Below are 12605 nucleotides of genomic sequence, written 5' to 3'. Positions count from 1 at the left end.
ACAATTAATTCCGGTGGCTTAAACTTAAAAAAAACATGGTTCATATATGTACACAAAATTACAAAATTTCATCAAAATTAACAAACTTTAGGGCTTGTGCGGGAGACCAAAATACCATATTTTATTAAAAAAAACCGTTTCGTACTTATTTTTATGCCCTAATATTACTGTTTTTTAACTTGGAATAAACAAAAAAGTTATGAATTTATTTTTTTAAATTAAAAAAAAAATTGATATTTTTTGAAAAAAATTAAAACTTTAGGCCTTGTGCGGGAGACCTAAACATTTTTTTAAAAATCCAAAAAAAAAATGTGGTAAGTTGTGGTACCTAGTAGCAACTTTATTTCAACTTGGAATTTGAAAACAAAAAAAAAGTTAAAAATCGATACACCCTAATGTGTAGGGAATGCAATCCCGCAAGAAAATGTCAATCCAGGTATTTGCGGGACTGAACAATCTTAGTCCCGCTGGATCCAGGTATTTGCGGGATCCAGCAGAGTGGACTTAGATATCTAATCAATCGTATAATAAAGACCTAATACCTCGATCTATCAACCTTGCTTTTAGAGTTTTAAATTTATACCTATAATAAAACAAGTTCTTTGGGACATTTTAAATGATTTATTAATATGTATACCTTTAGTTAGACATAGGTAAAGTTTAAGTCATAAATTGGCAAAGAATAAGATAAGACATATATTTACATAACATACCCGCCTCGGAACAGACTTAGTCTAGTGAGGTGGGTAAAAGAAATCTATGTAGGTACACAAATGAAAATAACATAAACGCCCGGATTGCCGGCACTGAAACTGAAACTGAACTGAAACTTAAATAATAACGTTCACACGATTAACAATATTCTTGTACAATGAGCATCATAAGTTTAATTAAACATTATTTTGGAAATAGCTTCGTAAAAAAGTTAAAGTATTAATTGTGTAATCTGATAAACGGCTTCTGATATTGGACACAAGGTGGCCAGCGGCTGAAAAAGCTTGTTCAGCTTCCACGCTGGAGAGTAACACGTATGAGCTGCGCTTCTCTGTAATCCCGCCAGTCCAGCGGGATCCCGCAAAATTTTCGACCGAGATTAGTCCCGCAAAATGTCTGCGGGATCTCGGTATTTCGGGATCCCGGTATACCGGGATTGCATTCCCTAGGTATGTGGTTATGTCTTCTGGTTCTACTGTATGTCTCCCCAGGTATCTGAGCCTAGTTCCCACCAGGGCAGGACATTGGCACCGTAGGTGAATTGGAGTCTCTTCAAAATCGTTATTTCGTTCCTTATTTTTTTTTTTTTTTTTTTTTATTTTTATTTTTTTTTTTTTATTTAAACGCCCATTGGGCTTTTACATACATTGTTATTAGTGTTATTACATTAACTATGTGACATTTAAAAGTTTACGTACATATATAAATAAAATAGTTATTATATCTGTAGTACATAAATGTTTTACAAATAATACAGAATACCATTATGGAGAACAGTTTTTTTTTTTTACTTACTTAGAAAAATAAATGGATTGAAATTAATCAGCATTTATAGGGACTTAAAATCATATTCGAATTGTTATTTAAATAACAATATTAATTTGTAAAGTTAAAACATATATATTGAAGTTAAAAAGTCATAAAAGAAAAGAGTGAAAAAACAGAAGCTAAAAAATGGGTTTTTCACTATGGAGTGGATAAGTCATACATTTCAGCAAAGTGTTTATGTAGATTTCGTTTGAGCACTGCTACGGAATCTCTAAATATATCAACAACATTACCAAATTTATTACCAAAATTTTGTATTCGATTTAACGATATGTGCGCTTGATAATTAGATTTGAAATTGTCACAGAAAATTTTGATATAAGCTTCTTTTTTAAGGTTAAACGCAACGCTCGTTGTATTCTACGTGTTCACAGATGGCGTTAATTAATTAATTTTGTTTAAATACGCTTTTGCAAGGTATTGCTTTACAATATTAAGACAAATCATTTGTTTGCGCCCGTATATACGCAATGTGAATATGAATCAATAGTTTTGTTCGTTTAAAGACTTAATTCTTTCGAGAAAGGCACACAAATACAATATTTTACCGATGATTCAATCCAATATTGTATTTGTATGCCTTTCTCGATAGAATTGAGTTTTTATATGGACAAAACTATTTATTCATATTCATATTGCGTATATACGGGCGCAAACAAATGATTTGTCTTTATACTGTAAAGCAATACCTTGCAAAAGCGTATTTAAACAAAATTAATTAATTAACGCCATCTGTGAACACGTAGAATACAACGAGCGTTGCGTTTAACCTTAAATATCTTTTGTTGCAATCCGCTAACTACCTACCTCCTTGAAATCATATTCAAAAGCTTAAGAAAAAGAAGATGGTTTGAAAGAATGAACTTATTTAAAATATAGCCAAAATCTCTCGACAAAATTATTCTTACTTATAATATGTTAAATAGCAGAATCAGACGTGTTTTAAATACATCTATTGGAACTTCACTTGTGAATCAAGTGGAGTGGTAATTAACCCACTTCCCGGCATCCGATCGAGCTGAAACTCGGCGGATAGACTCGATGTCGATGACAATGCATTCTATTAACTTTTGGTAGCATTTTTTTGAAATTGGATGGCATTATATTAAAAAAATTTACAGCAGATAACATACTAAATAAACGTCGGTACTATCCAATTAGGATTTGACTTATGTGTTAGCGTGTTGACTCCATCCCCTGGGGAGGAAGCTTCACTCCTCGGTCAAACCTTTATTATTTTTTTAACGATAAACCAACGTTTATAAGACTAGTTTTTTTATGCATAGCACAAAGGATAACAAATTATTATATGAAATAATTAGAGTCGCCTGAAATATCCAAACAAATTGAAAATATCTCCCGAGTAAAAATAAATACCGCCGACAGGAATTGAACCCGCGCCTTCTAATGTCCGGTCAGGTGCTCTGGATCACTGAGATACGTCGGCTTATTTCCAACACACCAAATAATTCATTATGTACTAGTACTTCAATCAACAATTACTGCTTATTAATTTTACTCGGACGACTAATTATTGCTTATAATAATTTGTTAAAAAAAACTTTGTTTTCTAGGTTCAATTTTTTTTACAATTTTCGGAGCATACTTTGGGATTTTTTTCTATCCCAGGGAAATTCACATAATTCCTTTTCAACTCGGCGAATTAATAGAGATTATCTTAAAAAATAACAAAAATATTTTTAAGAGCTTAAAAACATAAAGTGTTAAAGAGAAGTTAGTATGTTATTTTTCGGTTGAAATTCGTAATGCAAGTCTTAACTCTTTGCATAGAAATGAAACTGTATATTCTTTCAATTAGTTTGCAAAGATATACCTATGTGCCTACTATTTCTACTGTGGGTATACGTAGCTTTCGATTCTACTGAGAGCTTTGTCCATTAGTGGAAAGGTAACTTGGCCCACAACCTTCTAGATTATTCTAGAAGTTGGCACACAATCAATTCTCCCTTGGCAGAAAGTTTGCTGATTCATTACATCCATTATGGATTGTTTTCTGCCTTGAAAAGTAAGAGAAATGAATACCTATGTTTATTATGGTAAAACTGGCGCATACCCCTGAAAAATCTTTATATAATAACTAGCTGTACCCCGCTACGCGTTGCCGTGGCTCAGTCTGTCTGTGCAAATAGAGAAACAATCGTGCGTATTTCTTTTACATCCAACAGATGGCGCTGCTATTTAAAAAAAGCACTTTTTACCTTTCATCGGTGAAATATATATAATATGGTCAGTAACGTAATCAAACCCATTTAAAATTCACTAGGGGTAACGCAAGGATCAGTTTTAGAACCTATATTGCTTATGCTTTACATAAATGATGTGATAAAATTAATAAAATACGGGTTATAGTTTAGCCATAGGTACTAAAAAAACGTGGTGCGAATATTACGCGGTGCGCTAGGTTAGTAGAACAGTGAAAAACCCATAGCGTTTGTTGGTTAAAATGGTCTTAAACTACGACATTGAACGGGGGTGTAAGTATCTAATTAGTAATGCGGGAAGTATTTAAATTTCAACTGTACGGCATGTTATTAAAATTATACAGAAAACTAACAAAATGGGTTAGCAACATTAAATAAAATCCTGTTAAAAATACGCTGGGGGTACCGCAAGGAACAGTTTTGGTACCAAACTTGTTTATGCTTTATATTTAGATGTATAAATTACGCGGTAAAAGTATTAAATTACTGTATATATTGCCTTGTTTCGACCCATAACCGGATTAAACAGAGCATGAAAATTTAATTGGTCAGGTTGGTTAGGTTAGGTTAGTTTAGGTTTGTTGTTTATTTGGTTTTTTTCGCTTATCTTCAGTGTTCTGTTTTGTCACTGTTCTGTTATCATGGAAACATTTTAATAATATTTATCTTGTCTTTCTAGAGCCCGCCTGTCATCCCAGAGGAACGTTAGCTCCCAAGGCGCAACAGGAGGCCCTATGGAGCCCCAATACAGGCCAGTTCCGCAGAGAGCCAAGAAGGCAGAGGCCGGTCAGCAGACCGATGCCACCAACTACAAGGTCAGTACAGCTCGACATGCTAAACTCTGCAGGAGGACAGGAACTAAAGGCAGGGGAACTCACGGAGCTTTATATTTAGTACAGTTCAATTCCCACCCCGTGGCTTTCCTTACATTGTCCAAACCACTGATAGTAATGTTCCTTCCTTCCTTTCAGATCCTGAACGCGTCTAACGGCCACGGGGTGAAGAACGGAGATAGCCAGTGGAAGAAGTACACGGATTCACCGGGTGTCGGCAGTCCTGTGCAGGTAACAAAAACATTCACAGTCATCAAAGATATAAACAGGGAAATAAATTTTGTTTTTGGATTTTCAATACACGAATCAGCAAACAAGGTAAAGAGATGTAGCTCGTCCAAGTCGAGATGCGCGGCTACCATTATCTTTTTATAATAGCGTCTGTAACATTTTCTGCTAGTGGATTGTAAGTGTTTTTGTCTGTATATAGCAGTGTCTACAGTTGTCACCGTCACGGCGCTAATCCCACTTTGGGATTTGGACGAATTGGCCCTTCCATAAATATTCCTTACTGACTATGGTCTCCTGCCAATCGCCTCCTGTCCTCAGTTCTACCCGTCCTGCTTCAATCCTCTTCCACGCAGTCTATCTACCTCTTCCTTTGTCTGCCTCTGGGTTGCTTCCACCACAAAACCATCCCAAATTGAAGTTGAAGTATTTTTGAGTCCAGTAGTGCCTCACAGTTACGGTACCATCTGCTTCGAATACTAATTCCAATATTTAATCGTTTCAGGCCGGGGGCCCTCCCAGCCCGCTGTCGAGCAGGCGGAGGACCAGCGGCAACTCGAGCAGCTCCAGCGGGGGCGGGCAGAGCAGGAGCAAGCAACAACAGCCGCAGCCGGAGAGGATGAGCGCCGCCCAACAGTTGCAGACCACTGCCCCGCCTCCCCACCAGGTTATTACTGATACATTACAACCACTCTCTGGATAGCGCTCATTTCAAAAGATAGGTGAAAACTTGAATGGCAATCGGATGACGTGAGAAATGCCCATCTCGTACACGACCCCACTGAGAGACAGCCTGGCTTCTCACTGCCTTGTTAATTTTGCTTCTCCATCAATGGGATAAGGTGCTCCACGTGATGCACGAGGAGGCATTAAAACATCGGTTTGTTGTGAATCACCGAATAGCCATGAGGTCCACAGGGCAGCTCCTGAGGCCCTAGATTGACTCGCATAACTAAACGTCCTCCTCTGACCCCCTCTCTCATAAATTGAAGAAAAAAACTCCTCTCTTTGGCAGGATAACTTTAGCAATCAATAAATTTATAGCCGTTGCAAAATACGAGCATAAAATTAAAGAAATTCTTATTTACTGGGACATATTTGTCGAACCCTCATATTAGGTTGTAAAATAATAAAGTTCAGCACAGCAAACTTTTGTCTAGGGCATTTTGTTATCAGCAACCACAGAATTATTGCAAAAATTATAGTGCTAAAGTATTTTACGTACTTTGGTCAGTTGACCCCATATTCGAAATAAACAAACAAAAACTAAAATTTGTGTAATAAAACTCAAATCTGAACTTTCCAAGACAATTAATTGAGATTGCACTTATCCAGTAAATTATTTGCATCATTTAGGAATCATCATGAATCATAGTGTTAATAATGCAGTCAAATGATGATGTTTTTTAATGTTCCAGATGCACTACGCACAAATGAACGCAGAACGGCAGCATTCTTCTTCTAAGATGGGACCAGGTGGACAGGTAATATTCACACTCTTCTACCTAATTTAATTATCATTAATGTTTTTAATTTTTATTTTATAAATATTAAAAAATTACAATTTTGGTGACTTTCTCAACTACCATACTAGGCTCATGCCCGTATCATGGTAGTCGTACATGATTTATGTAAGAATAACAATAATAAAACATAATGAAAAAGAAAATTGTAAAACAAAAATTTAAAAAATGCATATCATTATAGAAACCATATTATAAATAGAAATAAATATAGAATGAAATAAATGAGAGAGTTAAAACTTTTTTTTTATACAGTGTTAGGAAGTCATGTATTCTTTAAAGCAGGCTCGTCCCCTTTCAAATAGCCAATGTTGAACACGGATAGTAAAAAGGGATATAGAATTAATTGACTTTATATCGGTGTTAAAGCATTGTATATTTTAGGAGCGATGAACCAGAATTGTCGTTGAGTGAATGTGGTTCTAGTTTTAGGGAGCACGCATCCCAGGATTGATGAAAAGCGGGTGTGTGCTTGATATTGTGGAGACATCAGCAGGTTATTTTTTCCATATGTAGCACAAGCTTGTTTATGTAATTAACTGGCGAATATCTAAGACTCTAATTTTAGCAAATTTTTTGTTTGAGGGGTGGATAGTTTGGCATTTAAATATAATTCTTAAAATTGGTTTTTGTACTGTAATAACTGGATTGATAATAGATTCAGCACAGCCACCCCATCCCACAATATTATATGTTGCTACGGATTGAAAAAGGGTAAAATAGACACTTCTTAGAGTCTAAGTTGGACCTAAGAGAGCAGAATATATGGCAGAGCTTACATAGTCTTTTTACCTCCCAGCTTAGTTGGTTGTCTATGATTATTTCCACATATTTAACTTCCTTCGATGATTTTAGGGTAGAACATGTGCAATGGATATTAGATATCAAATATAAGTTTTATTAGTCACACTCCTATTTGAAGTTCCTCTTAAATCCATGCCGAGCTATTGAACTCAAGAACGAGTTGTAGAAACGATCCGTTCTCAAGTGACAAATATTGGCATTTAGCGTGATTCCCGACTGCGTACCGGTGTCGAAGTATACAGTTCCTTGGAGCATCTTCTATTGAAATACTGAAAGAACTAGATGCAACTGTGCTCTAAAGATTTCAATCCGTTTGTTCAGATAGGAGTTTCTGCACAGACTCAAGGGTGTTTTTAAGTATTTTGGTGCTCCAGACCAGAAGTGATTGCCAAATTCAACCGTAGAGCGGTCCTTGAGCAGTATGTCCAGCTTCAGGGAGGCTAACTCTGTGCCTGAGCTGGTCACTTAGTGTTGTACCAAGCATATTAATGGAAGGTATGTTGGGAAGATTGCTTCCGTTGAAGGAGACTAGATTGTCACTTCGATCCCTTTTAGATGTAATCAGGCATGATTGGCTCTTTGAAACATAAAATTCGACGAGGTTATGCCTTGTTGTTAGAATATGTCCACATTCGCACAATTCAGAATTCTTTAGGCCCTATAAAACATCATATATGCACGGCGACTGTAACTGCACCAGATAAGATTTAGTGAGGTCCACGTCTTACAACAGAGAGAGAACACTGGCAGTTTAATAGAAAATTCATGCAAGTGTTACCCCTATGAATGGTGTTACTTGTAACATACAACAGTGTCCAACAAGTATTCATATAAACAGATTTTGAATGCACAATCTAACATTTGTATCCTTTTCAGCTACAATCACCTGGTAGCGTATCATCACAGTCCTCCAACCGCTCTGGTGGAAGCCACCCACATGGAAACCCCCCCATGATGTCCCCCCTGCCCCCCATGGCCGGAAATGCCTCGGGCAATGGAGGCCCCAATGGGGGCTCCAACGGGAGGGTTAAAGGGGTACCACAGAGCTTCGGATATGTGAAGAGACAAGGAGGACAAGCACAACAAGCCGTGCAGAATGGAGGGCAAGGTATAAAAACGTAATTTCGAGGTTTTATCCACTTTAGCGATGGATGTTTGGTTTTCGATTTTGCCATTCGATGTTATTAACATCATGCGGTTTAAAGCCAATAAATCTACCTAGATTTCCCATATTTTTGGGTTCTACAGGGTTTTCCAATAAGAGGTGTTATTTTGAATAGCCCGCTACATATTTCGGTAGATGTTATTTTTTAACATTTGACAAGTAGAAACTACGCCATTAATAAATATGAAACGATACACGCTTCAACAACGCATTGAAATTATTAAAATTCACTTGAGTGAATCAAATGCAAATCATCTTGAGTGATGAGGCCCATTTCCACCTCGGTGGCTTCGTCAATAAGCAAAATTGTCGCATCTGGGGCTCGGAAAACCCAAGAGTTATTGTTGAAAAGCCTTTCTATCCTCAACGTGTGACTGTTTGGTGCGGTTTATGGTCTGGCGGAGTCATTGGACCTTACTTTTTCGAAAATGAGGCTGGAGCAACAGTTACGGTGAATGGATTGCGCTATCGAGAGATGATTAATGATTTTTCATGGCCGGAATTGGATGGTATTGATCTGTACAGCGTTTACTTTCAACAAGACGGCGCTACGTGCCACACAAGCAACGATTTTACGATTGAATATCAAAATAACACCTCTTATTGGAAAACCGTGTATATATATTTGGCACATTATGGCAATTGATCGCTCAAGACGCTTTGCAAACTTGCCATAATATGCCAACGAGTGGATAAAATTCATTATAAACATATTTCTATTTTATGAAGTGTTACAATATTACCAGATAAATTTGATGGCTTCCATGTTCGAGTGATTAAGATCCTCGACTACCAATCCAGAGTTGGCAGGTTCAAATCCTGGAGTGGGCAATTAGATTTAATCAATTTGTGATATTCATAATAAATAATTCATCTAGTCGAAGTTGCTCTTGGTAATACTCTGGTAAAGACCACTATTCAGAATTGAAAATTTTTGAGAGATTTCATGATTTTTCAAATTTACTAAGGGTGTTCCTCTTTTACTAAATGTCTCTCTAATTTGCCAACAAAGAAATTATAATTATGTTTATAGAAAATTGACAATCTTTGTTTTTGAAAGTCAATCCTGAGGCAAATAATTTATAAGTACTTTCGGCTTTTCAAATCCTACAATTATTATACCATGATTTTTCACGGGTATGCGGGTACTCGCAATGATAATAAAATACAAATTGATTTCCAGTGGTGTGTGAGTAACGGAAAATAAACTTGCGTTAGAAAAACCTCTCACCACGGTAAATACAATATCTCTTTCTTCAAGATTTAACTTATTTATGTATGTTTCCAGGTGGTGGTAGAACTGCCCAAGTTTCAGCGGTGCCCAGAACTAAAGTAAAGGTATCTGGAGGAACCCAAACTTGCACACAGGATCTACAGATACACAGTGAGTACCTTATGCGTTGTATACTTACCTTATGAATAGGCTAGGCTATGACCTGATGAGATGGCCTCCGTGGTTGGGTGATTACGATCCTTGCAATCCGGAGGTCGCGGGTTCTAATTCTAACATAAGTTACCCTAACCCAACCTAATCCAACCTCGGTTGGTAAATTAAGAATAAAAATGGCCCAAGAATGGAGCCCTGTGCTACACCACAGAAACATTCCTATATAGCTTGCCACCTTTCCAAATTCATTTATTATCTCATCCCATTATCCCAAAAAGCTCCTGTTGTCTCCCCCTGAGTAAAGCTAACCTAACATAACCTCACTCAACTTCGTTTATATAAATCAAAATTAAAAATGGCCCTATAATTGGAGCCCTGTGGTACACCTATTTCCAACGATTTTCTGACTTCTATCTTATATGCTGTCTGGTTCTATTAACACATCAAGTGCCTGTTTACAGAAGGGGGTGCCGGGGTAAAGAGTTTCTCCCTGAGCGGAAGTGCGGCCTCTCAACTATCCCAGTCTGTGAGGGAACGCCTCATGATGGGTTCCCAAAGTCTTCCCAAGCCTGGCTCACATGACTTTGCAGTGCTATTCCAACACCACAGGTAACTATTGAACCACCAAACTATTTTATTAACCCCTAGGAGCCAGAGCCCTGCATTTGCAGTGTTGAAGAATTGTGCCCCGCACATCACGAAGCACTGCAATTTCAGTGTTAACCTTATGCATTCATTTTACCTGTGGATATTACTTCTACTGGGTTTGTTAAACACAAAAAACAAAATGTCACTTTATCAAGTATGGTATTGTCTTCGTGTTGGCCTTAACAGAAATGAATTTTTAGTCAAGTTTTGTATTGTAGTAGTTTTTAGAATATCTATTTGTGTCACAATGTGAACTTTTATACTTGATAGTGTCATAACCAAAGCGAAGGCAGTTTAAATTTTGTTCCTATTATACAAAATACAACAAGTGCATCATGAACCTCTGTTTTCGAAAAACCAAAACATTTTTATTACCGCTAGTCGTTCAAATGTTCCAATCAATCACTCACTGTGTTGCTAACAATATCCAATCAAAACTTACAATCAATCATTTGAATCCCAATACAAACTTTAATGGTCTCTATTAGTTATAATGGCCTATATTAGTTCAACCAATTCAATTGATTTGTAATTGTTTAATATGGTGAATAATCATTTTGAGCTGATCAGTTTGGCACATTTAAATAATAAAGGTTAAATGCGACATTTATTATAATCTGAATCATTAAATGAAGGCCTCAGCACGGGCAAGCCACCCAGTGAGGCCAACATTACTGGAAAACTTTGAAATGTAAAAAAATATTGTACCAAATATTTAGACGATTTTATTGTTTGCGCTCGTACATACGCAATATGAATATAAACAAATAGTTTTGTCTTTGTAAAACTCAATTCTTTCAAGAGAGGCATACAAATACATATTGGATTGAATTATCGATACAATATTGTATTTGTGTATTAACTTTTTGGTATTTTGCCACCAGAAAGTGGCTATTTTATGTAATCGAAAAATGATTGTCAGTATGCGGCCTTTTCGACGTGAAGTTAGCTGCGTTCCAATATAAGGCTATTCAAACTTGTCAAAACCATACACAAAGAAATATTTTAAATGTTTAATATTGCTTTCTTATTGATTATTTTCTGAGTGATCACGTCGAAAGTACCCAATCTTTGCAGCCACCGCCGACCACCATTTTGGTGGATATTTGATAGATATATAAGTATTTATACATAGATGTAAAAAGTGTCTAGACTGGAAGTCTCTAGAACACTGCACACCGATCTGGACTCCTTTTTACCAAGCCCACATTGAAAGAATCGAAAGAATTCAAAAAAAATTTTTTAAACACATTAATTATAAACAAAACTTACATTTCTCAAATTACGCCGATTCTATTAATTACCACAAATTCAACTCACTTCATACACGACGTTTGGTTTTTGACCAAATTTTATTATTTAAAATTCTTAACAATGGCCTCGACTCACCAGAGCTAATGAATTTAATAAATATTCATATTCCAACAAGATCAACACGGCAATCCCATTTGTTCCATTTACCTACATGTTGAACTAACTTTAGAAAAAATTCACCAATTCCACGTATATGTGCCCAATATAATACTAAATTTCAAAACATAGATATTTTTAGCAATACACTTCACAAATATCGAATAGAAGTAACTCGTACGATCGAAAATTAATACTATAGTATGGAATGTATCCAGAGCATCTCCTATCCTCATCCTAAATTCCTATTCCTCCCCTCCTCACCTAAAATATATATATTTTTATTTTTATTTTTTTTTTATGCAATAAAACTCCATCTCCAATCAATATTAATATAGGAGACTTTTTTGGCTTGACTGTTTTTAACATGTATATATTTATATTTGTATTTTATGTATAAGCTGTTTGTCTCTTACCTTTACCAATAAATAAATAAATAAATCTCGTTCTCGCTACACTGAAATAGAGACGGTTAATTTGACTGTCGCTGCGGTTCCAGGTTCCAATGGTACCTGAATTACATGAAACTTATTCTTTATACGAAGCGTAGGGAGTGTGGCGAACCCATCGCTCAGGGAGTGGAAATACAACCTGCAATAGCCATCCCAAGCTAAGGTGTGAGTTACAGTGCTCAGGCTGAATGACCTGGGGAATAGTGTCACGAACGGTGCCTCCGAGAAACATGGTCGCATCTCGGAGTATTTAGACCTTACTCCAGCACTCGGGATTCTGCTAGAGTAGACCTTCTATTTCTATTTGAAAACTCCCTTTTCCCTCTGGGGCCTTCAAGGAACCGAGGGGGAGTGGACTCTTCTGCCATGGGGCCTTCAGGGAACCAAGGAG

The 12605-nt window shown here is 36.6% G+C and overlaps 1 protein-coding gene across 7 annotated transcripts in view; it reads left to right on the top strand.

Annotated features, from left to right (window-relative positions):
• sick (sickie) overlaps positions 1 to 12605 on the top strand; it is a 478256-nt gene that overhangs the window by 339670 nt on the left and 125981 nt on the right. For 6 of the 7 annotated variants that reach the window (XM_089643461.1, XM_089643462.1, XM_089643460.1 and 3 more), the window contains 7 exons: positions 4444 to 4579; positions 4736 to 4828; positions 5331 to 5492; positions 6244 to 6309; positions 8029 to 8260; positions 9606 to 9701; positions 10166 to 10313. In XM_089643461.1, coding sequence (XP_089499587.1) covers positions 4444 to 4579; positions 4736 to 4828; positions 5331 to 5492; positions 6244 to 6309; positions 8029 to 8260; positions 9606 to 9701; positions 10166 to 10313 — 933 coding nt within the window. The remainder of the gene's footprint in view (positions 1 to 4443; positions 4580 to 4735; positions 4829 to 5330; positions 5493 to 6243; positions 6310 to 8028; positions 8261 to 9605; positions 9702 to 10165; positions 10314 to 12605) is intronic. The other variant, XM_089643463.1, reaches the window with a different exon arrangement.

The sequence above is a fragment of the Hesperophylax consimilis genome, chromosome 19 (genome assembly GCF_061612785.1).
Source record: "Hesperophylax consimilis isolate HC1 chromosome 19, BYU_Hcon_1.0, whole genome shotgun sequence".
Taxonomy (NCBI): domain Eukaryota; kingdom Metazoa; phylum Arthropoda; class Insecta; order Trichoptera; family Limnephilidae; genus Hesperophylax; species Hesperophylax consimilis.
Note: the sequence above shows the minus strand (reverse complement) of the source record. Positions and strands in the feature narration are given on the sequence as shown.